Below are 18,271 nucleotides of genomic sequence, written 5' to 3'. Positions count from 1 at the left end.
AGCACACTGAGCCAACGATTTCAATGTATTATCTACTATGACACCTAGATCTTTTTCCTGGGTGGTAGCTTCTAATATACAGCCTAACATCGTGTAACTACAGCATGGATTATTTTTCCCTATATGCATCATCTTGGATGCCCAATCTTCTAGTCTCGCAAGGTCCTCCTGCAATTTATCAGACTGCTTGTGGTTTAACTACTCTAAATTTGCAGATACAAAATGATTCAATTACCTCACTCATTGTATTCCTTTCCAGATGATTTATAAATATATTGAAAAGCACCTGTCCAAGTAGATCCCTGAGGCACTCCACTGTTTACCCTTATCCACTGAGAAAATTGACCATTTAATCTTACTGTTTCCTGTCTTTTAATCAGTTTATAATCCACGAAAGGACACTGCCTCCTATCCCATGATTTTTTTTTAGTTTCCTTAGAAGCCTCTCGAGGGATTTTGTCAAACGCCTTCTGAAAATCTAAATACACTACATCTACTGGCTCACCTTTATCCACATGTTTATTAACCCCTTCTAAAAAATGAAGCAGATTTGTGAGGCAAGACTTGCCTTGGGTAAATCCATGCTGTCTGTGTTCCATTAAACCATGTCTTTCTATATGCTCTGTGATTTTGATCTTTAGAATAGTTCCCACTATTTTTCCTAGCACTGAAGTCAGGCTCACTGGTCTATAGTTTCCTAGATCGCCCCTGGAGTCCTTTTTGAATATTGGGGTTACATTGGCCACCCTCCAGTCTTCAGGTTCAATGGATGATTTAATGTTAGGTTACAAATTTTAAGTAATAGATCTGGAATTCCATTTTTTAGTTCCTTAAGAACTTTAGGGTGCGTACCATCCAGTCCAGGTGATTTGCTACTCTTTAGTTGGTCAATTTGCCCGCTACATCTTTCCTATTGGGGATTGATTTAATTTTTTTGTAGAAGGAGAAAGGTTTATTGCCCTGTTCTCCTGTGGTGATACCTTTATGGTCCCTCCCTCAATCGAGTTTCCTGAAGTGATATTTTCAGATCCCTCCCTCAGATGAGTGCTTTGGTCTGGTAGCTGGTTTCTGCTGGCGTGGACTTAGCTGTAAAAAAAAAAAACAAAAAACCACCTGAAAGGCAAAGCAGGTACAAGAAGCTGAGTATGGCAGTGAAGGTCTATGTACCCCCCCCCCCCTGCAGCCAGAGACACTGTGTACTCAGCTGGGATGGGCCACCCTTCCTTTGTTTTTTTACTCCCTGTCACTGATTTCTATACACTGCTATTCCATTGGTTCAGCCACAGTCGCATGATCTTTTTTGGTGTGATTTTTCTCCCCTCCTCCGCTTTATTTAAGAACATGGACTTCATAGCCTCAACTGCTACACCGCCATTCAGCACTCCCCTTATCGAGTCCTGTAAAGTCTTTCTCTTTTTAAAGAGAGAATTCTCTCATGCTGTTTTATTTTTTTTTTTTCTAACCCTCTTTTTTTACTTTTTACCTACCAGTTAAAATCATTAAGAGAGTGCTTCTGTCTGGATTGACACCAATACTATCAGTTGTAAGGTGATTTAGTTTTTTATATTTCGTTTTCATCATCTTGGTACTGCACTGGTTTTTTGTTTCTTCTATACATTGACTCTTGTTTTGATCTGCCTCCCCCCCAACTACTTTTTACCATTCCATACACTACTCCTTCATATATAGAAATTGTTTTTCAAAGCTCTGTCCAGGACCAGCGCCTCATGACTGCACACAGCAGCCTTTAATCTACTGGTCTTTACCATTTATTTCTAGCCTCACTTTACTTTTTTATAACTTTCAATTTTTGGCTGTACATATCTTTCAGATTTAATTTGTCTTGCACCGCTGGTGGCTCCTCCATGCTGCCCTGCGGTCTTTTGTACAGTCCATTCTCCAGTTTTTGACATTCCTTTCTTGATACCTCTTTTGCTGTTTTTGATATTTTATTCATGTTTTTCTGTTCAGCAGACAGAACTATTAAGAGTTGGTTTCTGCCCAGGTTTATAACTTCAACACAAAATCGCCAGTTGGTTTAAAGGTACTATACATCCTTTAGCCTATCTTTTTCCCTTACACCGCACGGACTTCTATGTACTTGCTTTTGTTCTTTCTCCTTCCCCCTCCCTTTCCTTGCCCCCTTCATCATGTTTACACATTTTCTTGATCTTGAATAACTCTGTTAAGCTCTGTCTGGGACCAGTGCTTTGAACCGAAGCACTGCGGTTCCTACCCACAGATCTCCCCCGTCGCTGGTCTCTAACTCATTTTTTATCACAGTTTTGTTGCACATTTCCTAGGTTAACCTGTCTCATGCTGCGGTGGGATTCTTTCCCCGTAGTCCCACGGCTTCAGGTCTGTATCTACTCGTGCGTGGCCGTCCCTGCATCGCATATCAGATTTCAGGTACTCACTTCTAATTATTTGAAACGTTTTACTTTCATTCACTTATCTATGGCATTTTGTGGTTCTTATTGTATTGTACATTCTGGTTTCTACACCATGATCTGTTGTACATCACTTGAGTAAGTTATTTTCCTTGGCTTATAATATGTTACCTTTTGCCTACACAGTCTGGTTACCATTCTGTTTATGTATAATTGTTTTTATTTTTATCTTTGCTTAGAGTGCATATAGTCCTGAGATGTTCCAGCCCTTGTGGTAGATTCCCCCTCAGTTCATTTATCTATTGCGCTACCTGTATTGTTTAATCTTGCATGTAGTATTCTTATGTCATCCTTTCCCCAATGCATGTTCTTCCCTGGTGATTCTTCCCTATTAATTTCTTGTTTCAAATTATATATTTTTTTTTAATCATATGTTCGCCTACCTGCTCAATATTCTAATTACTCTTTTTAATTTATAGATATATGAAAGGCTTGGTCTCCCTGATGCAGCCCTGATGTGAAACACGGCCGTGTCGGGGTCCCTGTTTTCACACTACGTTTTATTACTTTGCCTTTGAATATGTACCACTTATGTGTGTATATTTACAATTAAAATTCTTATTGCCAACGTATATTGACCAGCATATACTATATGCCACACATTTCTGTTGTAGGAAATATTTCTTCATAGAAAGGGTAGTGGATGCCTGGGATGCCCTTCCAGAGGAGGTGGTGAAGACAAAAACAGTAAAAGATTTCAAAGGGGCATGGAATAAACACTGTGGATCCCTTAAGGCTAGAGGATGTGAATGAAGAAAAGAGTGCATGGGGGTAATTTGCTGGTGTGGCGGTTACTACCCTTAACCAATAAGCCTTTATGCTGTTGATGCAATTCCATCATTGCTCTCTGCTTCAATGACAAGAGGTAACAGGGAGTTGGGCCCTGACTTTGATAGTCTGGGAAACTGATAATTGTAAAGGTGGCTTGAATGGCCAGTAGTTACAACCATAAGCTTGTTGGACAGACTGGATGGAATATTTGATCCTTTTCTGCCATCATTTGTGTTTCTATGGAGGAAGTGGAAATTCCTTTGGGGAGGAGCCATATAGAACTATGTTGCATTTCTTTCATATATATGAATTACTGGCTCTGATTTCTCAGACACTGAAGATGCTAGGGGTACTTGAGGCTAATTCCATGTCTGAGCCAAAGAAAGATCCCATTTTGATTTCTTTGCATAAAGCATCATGTTGCTTCCCTGTTATGAAGGCTATTAAAGAATTGATTGAATTGAGAGCCTCGAAAGCTAATTTTGAAGGGGTACTGGATCCAGTTGCAAGAGAGCAATTGCACTTTCCGAAAGTGGATGCACTTGTGTGCCTTCAACCAAGCAGACCACTATCACTATAGAAGGGGGAGCGGCATTGAAGGATGCACAAGATAAATGAATTGAGGCCATCAAGTAGGCCTTTGAAGCAATGGCAATGAATTTGCAGATAGCTTCTTGTTGTTCCCTGGTGGCTCGCTCTTGATTACTTCTTTCTCAGGAATTTGATGAATCTGGTGTGAATACCAGGGCAGTGATGGAAGCGGAAGCTGCGGGCTGCGATCTGGTATGCATTTCGGCCAGAGGGGTGGCTTTGGTAATAGTGGCCAGGCATCAGCTATGGCTCAGGAATTGGTCAGCCAATACGATTTCGAAGTCTTTTAAAGGATCACTCTTGTTTGGGAGTGAACTGGAAAAATGGCCAGTAAGTGGGGTGAGTCCCAGATTCCTTAATTGTCAGTGGATAAAGAAGCAGGTGTCGCACTCCTTCAGCATGAGAGGTCATGCTAGGGGTTTCATGGGCTTTCAACCTACAGAGGAGCAGCTTCTCAGAGGACTCAGCCTTTGGATTGGTCTCTGTCCTTTCATCCCTGGCAGACCAGAAGGAAGGTGGGGTGCAGGCTCAGGTAGTGGTGCTCCTTGAGGCTCTCGATTAAGGTGTGGTGACCCACCCCTGGGCACAGGAGATAGGGGTCACTTGTGTCTTCTTTTTTTTTTTTTTTTTTTATTATTATTAGAGGTGGGTCAAGATCATGTCAGACCAGTGGGTTCTGGAGGTGATGAGAGACTATGCTCTGGAGTTTTTCAGTGTCCCTCAGGAAATTTTCATGGTGCCTCCCTGCAACTCTCCACAGAAGAGACAAGTAGTGGTGTGTATGTTATCAAGGCTCCTCAGCCTGCAAGCTGTAGTTCCAGTGCTCATGTCACAAGAAAATATGGGCCAATTTTCCATTTATTTCATTGTGTCCAAGAAGGACTCCTTTTGCCCCTTCCTAGATCTCAAGGGAGTCAACTGTAATTTGCCGGTGACTTGTTTTCGCATGGAAACCTTAGTCAGTGATAATGGCAGAACAGTCGGAGAGTTTGTGACCTCTGGATTTTTCAGAGGTGTACCTGCATATTCCCTCCAGCTGGAGCACAAACAGTTTGTGTTTCACTGTTTTGGGACAATGACATCAGTTTCAAGCACTGCCTTTTGGGTTGGCCATCACACACACAACCTTTTTCAAGATTATGGTAGTGGTTGCGGCAGTGTTTGAAAGGGGACGGCAATCTGATTCACCCGTACTTAGACAATTGGCTGATTCAGGCCAATTATCTGGAAAAGAGCCTTCTGGTCTCTCATAAGGTGATCTCCTTGCAACAGGAACTAGGTTGGGTGGTGAACTTGATCAAGAGCAATCTACAGCCATCCCAGACACTGGAGTATCTCTGTGTTTGGTTTGACATGAAGCAAGCAGGGTGTTCCTGCTGGAGGGCCACATTCAGAAGCTGATGGTGCAGATGCAACTATTGAAAGAAACAGTATGCCAGTGTGGTCTTGTCTACAGGTGCTCGGGTTGATGGCAGTTACCCTAGAGGTGGTTCCATGAGCAAGGGCAGATATGCGCCCTCTTTAGCATGCTCTGCTGGTTTATTGGAGTCCACCACCTCAGACTATTCAATACGGCTTCACCTACCAGTGGAGATCAGCATGCAACTGGAGTGGTGGTTGCAAGTGGACCATCTAAGGAAGGGGATTTCCTTACGATCACCAAAATGGCTAGTACTGATCACAGATGCGAGCCTCCAGGGTTGGGGGGGCTCACTGTTAGGAGTTGACAGCTCAAGGGCGCTGGAGTACAGAAGTCTCTCTGGAGCATCAATCAGCTGGAAGCTCGGGCCGTCAGGTTGGCATGCTTACGATTCGACAGATTGCAGGGTCGAGCAGTCCGCATGATGTCAGATAATGCGAAGACAGTGACTTATATCAGTCACCATGAAGGGACCAAGAGCCAGCAAGTGTTGCAAGAAATAGCCAAACTTATCGAATGGGCGGAAGTGCATCTTCGAGATCTCAGCCTCCCACATTGCAGGAAAAGACAATGTTAAGAGCCAACTTTCTCAGGGTCTTGGACCCAGGAGAATGGGAATTGTCAAACAAAGGCGTTCTAGCTTTTAGTAGACCACTGGGACCTCCCATTTCTAGATCTGGCAACATCACACAATGCGAAAGTTCCTTGGTTCTTCAGTCGTAGGGAGAGATCAAATGTCCTTGGGTATCATTGTTCTCAGGCACAAGTGTGTGGAGGGCAAGATCCTGTTTGCCTTTCCCCTGTGGCCCATGTTGGGCAGAATGATTCGCAGGATAGAGAGTCACACAGAGATGGTGCTTCTGGTGGCACTAGATTGGCTCAGGAGGCCGTGGTATACAGAATTGAGAAGACTCCTGGTGAACTGTCCTAGCCGATTACTGGTTCACAAGGATCTGCTACAGCAGAGGCCTATTCTTCACGAAGATCCAACACTATTTTGTCTTACAGTATGGCTGTTGAGAGGGATCGGTTGCTGAAGTGTGAATATTCCACTGCGGTGATTGCCACCTTGCTATGAGCAAGAAAGTTCTCCACTTCTTTAGCCTATATGCAGGTTTGACAAGTGTTTGAGGAGGCTTGGTGTGAGGATCGAGGGGTTTATCCTCACTCGGTTAAGATCGCGCTCATTTTGGAATTTTTGGAGGATGGATTGATTAAAGGGTTGGCCCTTAATTCATTGAAAGTACAGGTGGCAGCTCTTGCCTGTTTTTGAGGTCAAATGGATGGGAGACTCTTGTTGGCCCATCCAGATGTGGCTTGTTTCTTAAAAGGGGTGAAGCATCTTTGTCATCCTCTGCAGTTGCCAATGCCCTTGTGGAGTCTTAATCTAGTTTTGGAATTTCTAGCAGCTCCCATATTTCGACTGCTGCATAGCCTTTCCTTGAGGTTACTTACCTTGAAAATGGTGTTTCTTGTGGCAGTTTGTTCTGTGCATAGAATCTTCAAACTGCAGGCCTTGTTTTGCCGGGCACTGTTTCTGCGAGTATCTTCGGGGGCAATACAGTTGCGTACTAGTCCATCCTTTTTGCCAAAGGTGGTCTCAGATTTTAATTTGAATCAGTCAGTTTCCCTGACAACTCTGGATAGGGAGAGAGATGTGGATGAATATTGCCTGCTATGGTCCTTGGATGTCAAGAGATATTTAGAGGTTTCTGAACCTCTCAGGAAGATAGACCGGCTGTTTATAATCCAAGGTAGAAGTAAACAGGGTGAGCCAGTGTTGTGGGCTACAGTAGTCCACTGGATTAAGGAGGGTAGTCACAGCTGCATATGTAGATGCTGAGCAGCAGTTGCCTAGTCAGTTAGGGCTCATTCTACCAAGGCTCAGGAAGCATCATGGGCAGAGATAAGATTGCTTTCTCCCGTCGAAATTTGCCGAGCTGTGACATGGTCCTCCTTGCGTACCTTTTCTGTGATGTGCAGGTCCAGGAAGACAGCCTTCACATGTGTGGTATTGATAGTACTGCGGGCAATCTCCCACCCTATTCGGGAGTAGCTTTGGTAGATCCCACTGGTGTGGATCCACCATCTGAATGCTAAGAGGAGAAATTTCTACTTACCTGATAATTTCCTTTTCTTTAATGAAGATAGGTGGATCTACCTTCCCGCCCTTGGCTATCCCAGATGGTTGTGCTATTGTTGTCCTGCATGGCTGCATGTTCCAGGGATTACTGGTAAGTGTCAATCCAGTCCCTAGACTAGTGTTATACTCCTTGTCTGAGCTCTGTGGTTTCCTGTTAGTGCTGGAGTGATTGTCTGTTAATCAAGTTTTGTTAGTTTGTCCACAGTTGGCTTTTGCAGAGAATACGGGTGGACTGTTATCAGTGCAGGGCTACATATACTGTAACATCAGCTTTGCTCCATCTCCATCTGCTGGTGGTGTAGATCCACCTATCTTCATTAAAAGAAAAAGGAAATTGTCTGATAAGTAGTCATTTCTCCATTTGAGCTTATCTGGATAAGTAGCAGCACTTACCTGGCTAAATTTGATTATTCGTCTGAAAAGTACTATTTGTCCATCTGAGTAGCGCTTTTCAGGCTTATCCTGCTATGTATGATCGCTGCATAGTTCTAAAAAAGAGATGCTATTTAAGACAAGTCTTAAAATGCTATTTAGCCAGCTAATATATCAAATAGCCAGATAAGTCCAAAAGCACTACTATTATCTGGCTAACTTAGCTAGATAAGTAGTGCCTTTTATAGATTTATCTGGCTATCTTACATAGCCGGATAAGTCTAAGAAGTGCTACTTAAGATGGACAAGTATCCCTTTTCAGACTTATCCGACTTACGTGCCACTACTTAGCCTGATATGTCAGAACTTATTCAGATAAGTCCGAACTTCATTGGCTTGTGATGGTTACATTCACGAGCATAAGTACTCGTATTTTATAACCTGCGCATATTGTTTGTGCACAGGTTATAAAATACTGTAGCAAATTTGCGAACACCCACATATTTATTTATTTTATTTAGCGTTTTTCTATACCAGCATTCAAGATAAGAATCACATCATGCTGGTTCACATTTAACAGGGGGTGTAAAATGAAAATAAACTGTAACAAGTGAAGAGAAACTCTGAAGTTACAATAAAACAAAAAAAAAATTGCTGCCAATATGTCTCCTCGTAGGTCTCTTGGCTGCACTGAGTGTTCATAAAATGCCTCATTGTAGTAGCCTACTTGAGGAGAAATAATGACTTTATTTTTCCCTACTTAGAGAACAGCTTATATCCAGTAATTCCCTTCAGGGAGGCTATTTGTCTACTCTAGAGGTGAGCATTTCTGCTCCTTGAGTGCCACAAACAGGTATGGTTTTCAGGATATACACAATGGATATGCATATATGAGATTTGTGTGCATTGCATCTACAGTATGCAGATCTATCTCATGCATATTCATTTTATTTTTATTCATTTATATACTGTCTGTACTGAAGCCCAAGAAAGTTTATGATAAATAACACACAAATTCAGATTTAACAAACTTACAGGTAATCTATGAACAAACATAAAAACAACCTAAAACAGTATCAACAAGGCCTCTGTGTTAAACTGTATTCACTCAAATGCCAGTCTTTCTTCAACATGACTTTAAAAGTCTCTGCCGCTCATAAGTCATAATTCCTGAAGTATAGCATTCTACTGCGCCAAGACAGCAACATAAAAAGCCCTTTCTTTGGTATCAGCCAGCCATTTATTTATTTATATATATATATATATATACACACACACACACACAGAATGTCTAAGAGACCTCTGTGATCATTGCAAGCTTTACAATCAATTATAGAGATGAAACTGGGCTTTTGCCCATAGCAGCAAATCCATTGACATTGGTTTGTGTACCATATACAAGGTTTTATAAGAAATTCTATAGGAAATAGGTAACCAGTGACTATCTCTTAACACTGGCGAGACATGATCTCTTGAGATCAACCAGTAATTAGCTTGCTATGGAATTTTGGAGTATTTGTTGAGCTTTCAATTCAAATTTTGGCAGACCAATGTATAGACTACTACAATCTAAGAACTGCACAAAAATCAGTGGCAGACAGTAATGGTTTTAAATTATACAACATACATAACTTATAAAAGCCAGACCTTATAACAAATCTGATTGGATCCATGAAAGTAAGCCCATTGTGGATATCCAGAAAACCAGATCTGTTTTTGTGGCATTTGAGGACTGGCATTGCCTACTCCTGATCTACTCTGCACTCTAGATCTTCAGTCCATGGAATTTCTCATCAATTTCCCCAAATCAAATCTACCATCAACACATGTCTTGGAGTTCATAAGAATTTGCCTAGATACTATATAAGGCAAGGATTTTCTTCCTCAAAGGCTGCGCAATATCAACACACAGTTTATAGCTGTCCAATCAGAACAAATTCTCAACCTGTCTCTTTGAGGATGCTAGGCCACATGGCATTGACAGTTTCTCACAACATTGACCTTTCTCCATATGACAATCTTAGTGGTATCTAAAGACAGTGGAGTAGGTACCCACCATATTTCCTACAAGATCCACATGACACAATCCCTCATATAGTCCTTGAAGTGGTGGTTCAAACCTCATTGGCTAATTGCTTCATTAACCTTCTAGTCGCTGCATTTCAAAAAAGATATAGTTGCGATGGAGAAGGTACAGAGAAGGGCGACCAAAATGATAAAGGGGATGGAACAGCTCTCCTATGAGGAAAGGCTAAAGAGGTTAGGGTTGTTCAGCATGGAGAAGAGACGGCTGAGAGGGGGGGGGGGGGGGTATGATAGAGGTCTTTAAGATCATGAGAAGTCTTGAACGAGTAGATGTGAATCAGTTACACTTTCGAATAATAGAAGGACAAGGGGGCATTCCATGAAGTTAGCAAGTAACACATTTAAGACTAATCGGAGAAAATTATTTTTCACTCAATGCACAATAAAGCTCTGGAATTTGTTGCCAGAGGATGTGGTTAGTGTAGCTGGGTTCAAAAAAGGTTTGGATAAGTTCTTGGAGAAGTCCATTAATAGCTATTAATCAAATTTACTTAGGGAATAGCCACTGCTATTATTTGCATCAGTGACAATGGGATCTTCTTAGTGTTTGGGTAATTGCCAGGTTCTTGTGGCCTGGTTTGGCCTCTATTGGAAACAGGATGATGGGCTTGATGGACCCTTGGTCTGACCCAGCATGGCAATTTATGTTCTTATGTAACCTCAGTTTCAAATAGTAATTATTATGGATGCCTTCAGTTACGGTTGGAGAGCCCATCTAAACAGCTTTTGTTCTCAGAGACTTGGACTTTACAAGAGAGGCAACTCCACATAAACCATCTAGAACTCAAAGTAGTCTTTAAAGTTCTGAAGTTTTTCAAACCCTGGTTAAGAGGAAAAGTAATAATGCCAAACCAGGTAGCTATTTTCTACATAAACAAGAAAGGAGGAGCAGGTGTATTTAGCCTCTAGCAAGATAAGGAAATAGTCTATTTCTCTACTAATATTCCTAATGGCTTTTCATCTTCCTAGAAAACAGAACCACAAAGCAGACAAGTTGAACAGACAGCTACAATAGCACAAATAATCATTGGACCTCAACATCGCACATCAGTTTCTCCAACTCTGGGGAGCTCACAGTCCCATTCAACAACAAAGTTCCTGTCTTCCGTTCCAAAAGACCAACAGCGAACAGATGCTACATAGAAACATGATGGCAGAAAAAAAAACATTACTGCCTATCCAATCTGCCCATCCACACAAACTGCTCAGCTTTAATCTCTACCACTCCCTCAGAGAACCTCTGTTTATCCCATGCCTTCTTGAGTTCAGATACTATCCTTGTCTCCACCACCTCCATTAGGAGGCTGTTACATATATCTACTACCTTCTCTATAAAGAAATATTTTTTTGACTTACTCCTGAGTCTACTCCTTTTCACCTTGTCAAGCCTTCCTTTCTTTCAAAGAGGCCTTCTTTCTCTGCAAGGAAATACTGGAGATATTTAAATGTCTGTATCCTACCTTTCCTCCAGGGTATACATATTTAGATCTTTGTCTGTCCCTATATGTTTTAGAACTAAGACCACTGATCATTTTAATAGGCATCCTCTGGTCCAACTCTAGCCAGTGTTCTGAAGATGCAGTCTCCCGAACTATATACAGTATTCCAAATGAGGTCTTACCAGGGTCCTATACAGAGGCAATATTGCCTCCCTTTTTTCTGCTTACAAGAATATTTCTGGCTTTCAGTCATCTTATCCACCAGATCAAACTCTTTTGTACCTAGAAGAATTTCACCCCTATACTGTACATTTTGCTTGGATTTTTTTGCAGCTTAAATGTGACTGCGTTTTTTTTAGCATTAAATCTTAGCTGCCAGACTCTAGTCCCATTCCTCAAGCTTCGCTAGATCTCTTCTCATGTGTTCCACATCTTCCTGGCTGTCTTATCCTGTTGCAGAATTTGGAATCTGCAAAAGGGAAACCTGTCCCTATAATCCTTTGCAATGTCACTTACAAAAATATTGGAAAGAACCGGTCCAATGAATGATCTCTATGGCAAACTGGTTGTAAGGTCTCTCTCCTCTGAATGAATACCATTTATCACTCCTCTTTATCACCTTATAAACTGGTTTTCAGCCCAGCGACTTACTTTAGGCCTTACTCATGGAAATTCAAGTACACTACATCTAGCGCTCTCCCAAACAAATAGATCAGATTTGGCAAACAAGATATACTTCTGGTAAAACTATGCTGTCTCAATCTTGGAATTCATTGGATTCCAGAAAATGCACTAACTTCTGTTTGCTTACCACAGAAGTCAGACCTGTATCTTCTAGCTTCCTCCATATTTCCACTTTGTGAATAGAAATTACATCCATCTTTCTCCAGGCCTTGAACTACTCCTGAGTGTATAGAAGCATTGAAAGTCAGCCAGTGGAGCTGCCAGAACTTCTCCAAGTTGCCTTAAAAAACCCTCAGATGTGCTCCGTTGCTCTGTTTACTTTTAGTTAACTCTTCACAAACACACTTCTGAAAATAGATTGTTTACATCATTTCCAATCTTATTTGTGTTCACTTTTTGAGATCCTGGTTCTTCCACAGTGAATGCCTGGCAGAAATATTGTATTTATTTGTATATATTTAAAATACTTAACTTTTTTAAAATGTGTTAAAATAATCTTGCTTTTTCCTTGTCAGCCCTTACATATTTCTTCCCATCACCTCTGAATCTCACAATGACACTTTTGCACTTCCTCCTATCATGAACATTTCTTTAGTCACCTTGTTTTACCATATTTTCTATTTTTCTTCCATTTGTATCTTTGTATTCCTCACTGCTTTTTCAGTCACCTGTCTTCCTCTTTCAATGATCTTTTTTGCTTATGAACGCCAAACATGTTTCCTTACTTTTTCAGTTAGTACTTTATTTAGAATACCATTGTAATTTTTCCTCTTTCCTTTATTTATTTTCCTAACAAAGGTTAGTTGCCCTTATAAACTTTTTAGTTGACTTCTGATCTACTTCCCCCTAGATTTTCCCATCCAGTTCCTTGAGGTACTCTACTCCCATTTTAATAGTTTTACTGAAGTCTAGGATCCTCATCTTTTTAATGAACCTACATTGCCTACATTCTAATACTAAACCACACTATACAGTGATCACTGGATCCTAGATGATTGTTCACTAAAACATCAGAAGCACTGTCCGCATTCATAAGCACCAAATCTAGTACCATGCCCTCCCATGTGAGTTCAGTAACTAGTTGACAGAAGCGATCTCACATCAAATAATTCAGGATCTCCATGTTTCTAGAAGACACTTTAGAGATATGGTCAGAATTTGGCAGCTTCAAATCCTTTAACTATAGCACTTCCCCTTTCATATTAATTTTGTGAATATCCTCCATTACATCTGTATCTCTTTATTTCTGTTTGCAGTGAAAGTCTGTATATTGCACAAATATAAATAGATGTTCCATTCTCTTTCCAGATTAACCCACAGTACCATCTCCTTACCTTGTAAGCCCTGCAGTTCTGTTGCTTTATTTTAATTTTTTTATATTTAGTGCCACTTTCTTTCTTCCTATCCAGTCATTTCTGAATAGATTGAAGAGTGGAATAACTATATCCCAGTCATGGTTTTCCAAGTACCATGTCTGACAGCCACCATATCCATGTTTCCATACAAAAGAGCACTGTTTTCAGATAGGGACTCATTATTAAACTTGCAAAGCACAGATGGCATCACAGCAACTGTTTTTTTTTTCTTTGATACTCAAGACAAAATAACAGACGTAGTATCTTCCATTAGAAAGCACTGGTATGCACTTACATTGCACCCGATATTTAAAAATTCTCCAATGATCGTTTTTCCTATGTGACCAAATATAAGGAATAAATTAATACATACAGCCTTTTTGCATTCCTTAGAAGAGGTGCAACAAGAATGTACACATACAACCTTCCAAAGATGTGACTTTTGTACACTTTCAATAACTAGCACAGACTAGGAAACATTCTATCATTCAAACTATTATTAAAAGAGCTGTTATAGATTGTGGGTCGTCATGTGGTATATGCCAAGATATACCCCTGCTCTGAGATGTACATTGATGCACTAAATGGCCAATAAAGGTACATCTCATAGAACACACAAGCTGCTTACATACCAAGAAACAGAATGCTCTAATGGTTCAACACAGCATAGAGCATGTTCATACTTTTCAACAATTCAAATGGTCAGACATTGAAAATATACTACTACAGACATGTGGTGATAGGGAATTTAAATCGAACTATAGGGAACAGTTCTGGATATGCACATTGAACAAGATACCCTACGAATTGAATAAAGCAATAGACTGGTTCTTTCTAGTTTAAACAGTATAATCTACCTGTTTGGTTAAGTTCCAAAATTCTCCCATCATTGATTGATTATCCCCCAAGTCACTTGTTGGATAAAGGAGTGCATTTCTGCTATAGGGCTGACCAGACCATAATACCGCATTACATTGAGTTAGAGGAACATTAGGGAATAAGACTCATGGGAAACAGTGACAGCATTAGCGGTGACCAGCTAAAGTGAAAAATTCCCCTAAAGAAGAAAATATGTTTGAAATGTGGTCCATGTCTGGTTCCCCAAGTTTAGAGTACACATGTTCAAGGATTTCTCAAGATTAAAAAAAAATATTGGAGCACGCCACATTGATCACGCTTTTTATCACTTTTATAGCATTTGTTAAAAAAAAAATTTCAAAAAATATATGCATGAAATAGGGGCGATAGCATTTTGAAAACAGACGATGGCCTACATTTATGAGCAATATCTTTCATGTACATTTTGATTTATTTGATGTTGGGACCTCATTCAGATGATTCATTGAATATTGTAATTTTCACCTGTAAGTGGATTTTATATATATTATTGAGCACATAATAGTGTTACCTTTTGATCTTTCCCAAGGCTGTGCAGGACATTCAAATCTTAACTAGAAAGTCTTCCTTATTGAGATTTGGTTTCAAGTTGAAAGATTCTATGCATGGTATATTGATCAGTCATCTGGACCCCTTCTCTTGTTCTCCAAGAGATCACCTTCAGTATCTCTTCTTTTATCATCAGGCCTCAGTACCTCTTTGGTCAAAGTATATCTTAATGCCTTTACAGCTTATCACTAGTGAGTGACATTAAAGGGTGGAAAGAGTGGAGCTCCATCCAAAGTTCATGAAGGGATTGTCGCATTCTAGTACCATGGGTCCTCGGTGTAGTCTTATTTCAACTCATCACACATCCATTGGAACTTGAATCAGTGGACCTGAAATTTCTCACCTTTAAAGTTGCTTCTTGTTGCTGTCACTATGCAACACAGAATTCCTCCAGGAATAAATGTTTTCACTTCATGCAGCAGCGTTCTCCTCCCATGCAGAATTCTATATTTGCCTCTCAGAATTATTTAGAGGGGCCAGGAAGCAGCAGCTATTGCAGTGGATGCCTTTGGCTGGAAGAGAAAAAGGAATAGTGTCAGCTAGCAGTGAGACAGGAGCAATGGCAGGCTAGCCTGTGCGGACTGAAAGAGTTGGGAGACTCAGTGTTGGCTCACAAAGGCTGGAAGAGTTGTCCGCAGCATCTATTTTATTTAAAAAGAAAAAAAAAGTAAGAGGGTACTAGTAGCACCAGTTTGGCTCAGGTGTCCTTATTCTGCACATTTAATGCAACTGAGATTTGATCAACCTGTGAAATGTCGAAGCTAGAGGTCTTCTAATCAAAGGCACATTATTAGTAATAGGACTAATTTCTAATTTTATCTTACAACTTGACTCTAAAGAGGTTAAGTTTAGATAAAGGTTTTTTGTCGTTCTTGCTATCATCCCTATAATAAGTAAATAGTAAAATAATAGTAAAAGATCACTTCCTTAGTATAAATTCATTTGCCATTCTTTTGAATCATTTTGCAAGCTTCATCAAACTCTCCTAACCATTCAGATACTTCTGCAATTTTAGATTCTCTACTAAAAGGGCTAATAAAGCCTTTTGAGTGCACAATTCAATTTGGATATCAGTAATATTATGCCATAAAGGCAGATTCAAAGGAAATTGTTACTTGATAAGAGTTAAAGCTTAAGAGTACAAACCCAAGCTAAAATGTGTGCTCAGCAGGGCTGATCATACATTTTAATTTAGGGGGAGCAGAGGAGTGTCTCGTGATTTATGCGCGCACAAATTTTGTGCATATAAATGTACACCAAACATGATTTTTGCACTCATATGCTTTCAGTGTAGAAACCTTTTTTTAATGTGTGCATATATAAATGTACAGAATACACCCTTTGTTTCCGCAAAGCATGCTTTCTGCATGTAAATCTCAATTACAGGTCTTGACTCTGGAGCCTTGGCTTCTGTCCATTGACTGACACTAGCACTGGAAACTTTACTCCACCTCTGCCCAGGAGTAAAATTTCCAGTTTTAAGAAAATGACTTCAACCTCTGCACCTCTCTGCATTGGAGGGATAATTGTAATGCCTGCATTAGTATAGGATTTCCATGTGAGGGTGCTAAACAGACCACAGTTTTACACATATGTTTTTTTGTGTCCAACTCTCATTGCTGTATCAGAAGAAATATTTGTGTACAAAACATTCACACAGCTTCAGATAAAACTGTGCCCTCTGCTTAATGCACCTTATTACATCAGAGTGAGAAAAGTATGCTGAAAGCAATGTTAGTTGACCATTAATCATCACTATGTCCATTCTAAATGCATGGCGTCCTGACTGCCAATTGCAGAAAAATTGCCAGAAATCAACTATTTTGTACCTCACCAAGCATTAACAGGAGTTCCTGCAGCACATGATTTCACACTTTCAGGCAGACATACAAGCACAAACATACATTCAGAGATGCAGAAAATATTAATCAGCTAGCTGAAAAGCACTTGCTGCTGCCCCCTCTCCTGGTGAGAGGTACTATCATGAAACCAAATCATCTGTAACCTGGTGCTAAGGTGTCCTAGTCACTCCTTCACAATAAAGCAGTGGTATTCATTCCTAACCCTTGAGGGCTACCAACAGATTGGGTTTTCAGGATATCCCTTCTGAATATTCTTGAGAGATTTATATGCTTGTCTTCATTGTATGCAAATCTATCATGCATATTCATTAGATATATCTGGAAAATCTAATTTCTTACTGGCTTTTGAGAGCTGGGAGTGTATACCACTGCACTAAGAATCGTCTTCTCTAGCCTCAATGTGCAAAATATATTTGACTTTTTAAAATACAGGTTCCTTGCAGAAATCTTCTTGCATTTCAACTAGAAATCTTACAGAAATAATTCACCAGGCAAAGATAGAACACATCAGCTATATATATGCATCCTTCAAATATTGTGATCTAAGCATAAATCTTCAAACAGGGAAAATTTCTTACATGGTACATAAGAGCTTTCAAGGGTACTTTCCTTACTCCCTATACTTTCTTGGAACACCTGCATTTATAAAGCATACCCTAAGGGACAATAGAGGCTTGTCCTCAAATGGAGATGAAAAATGATGAAAGTAAAGAATCAGAATGGTAAAAATTGTGCATAAATTATCAATCCATTTTAGGCAATAGAGCTTTTCCCTGAAACGTTTCAATTGAAATTTGTTCTATTTAACTATTTTGGAAACGTTTCCATACTTCTGAATTTTTTTTTAATGTAAACATCTAAAAACTATATTAAAGTTTTTAAAAAGTTGCTTTTTTTAACCATTTCTTTTGCAACCATTAAATCTCATACACTGGTATGGAACACTTTGAATTCTTGACCTTTCGGTAAGCAAGTAGTAAGAACTTATCTTACCTTTCTCATACCTGTTGATTACTTCCCTAGAAACAAACACGAAGGCAGAAAATTATCATACATTCTATGTAGTCTGCTTATCCATTAACTGCTATTAATCAAGTTTACTTAGGAAATAGCCACTGCTATTAATTGCATCAGTAGCATGGGATCTTCTTGGTGTTTGGGTATTTGCCAGGTTCTTGTGGCCTAGTTTGGCCTCTGTTGGAAACAGGATGCTGGGCTTGATGGACCCTTGGTCTGACCTAGCATGGCAATTTCTTATGTTCTTAATTCAGCTTTACAATCCCAAACACTCTCTCAAGAACCACAGTGTTTATCCCATGCTTTCTTTAATTCAGATCCTATTCTTGTTGCCACCACATCCCTGTAGAGGCTATTGCATGCATCTCTCTAAAGAAATATTTATTTAAAATACTCTTGAAATAGTTCCTTAAATTCCACACCCAGGAAGGCATGGAAAACATAAGGAGGGATCTAGTAAAGCTCAAGGAATTGTCTAAATTTTAACAGCTAAGATTTAATGTTTAAAAAAAATTGGAGTCCATTTGGGCTGCAAAACCCCAAGGGAGCAGTATAGTATTTTATTTATTTAAAAACTTTTCTATACTGTTGCTAAGTTAAATACCGTCGCAATGGTTTACATGTAGGCACATATTT

At 39.8% G+C, this 18,271-nt stretch overlaps 1 protein-coding gene across 2 annotated transcripts in view; it reads left to right on the top strand.

Moving 5' to 3' along the window:
• LOC115093962 (RNA exonuclease 1 homolog) overlaps positions 1–18,271 on the top strand; it is a 298,859-nt gene that overhangs the window by 263,347 nt on the left and 17,241 nt on the right. The window contains exon 16 of one of the 2 annotated variants that reach the window (XM_029606504.1): positions 2,870–2,964. The exons of the other annotated variant lie outside the window; for it this stretch is intronic. Coding sequence (XP_029462364.1) covers positions 2,870–2,877 — 8 coding nt within the window. The 3' untranslated portion in view covers positions 2,878–2,964. Of the gene's footprint in view, positions 1–2,869; positions 2,965–18,271 lie in introns of those variants that run through there. 2 annotated transcript variants of the gene reach the window in all.

The sequence above is a fragment of the Rhinatrema bivittatum genome, chromosome 1, assembly GCF_901001135.1.
Source record: "Rhinatrema bivittatum chromosome 1, aRhiBiv1.1, whole genome shotgun sequence".
In the NCBI taxonomy this organism is placed as follows: Eukaryota; Metazoa; Chordata; class Amphibia; order Gymnophiona; family Rhinatrematidae; genus Rhinatrema; species Rhinatrema bivittatum.
Note: the sequence above shows the minus strand (reverse complement) of the source record. Positions and strands in the feature narration are given on the sequence as shown.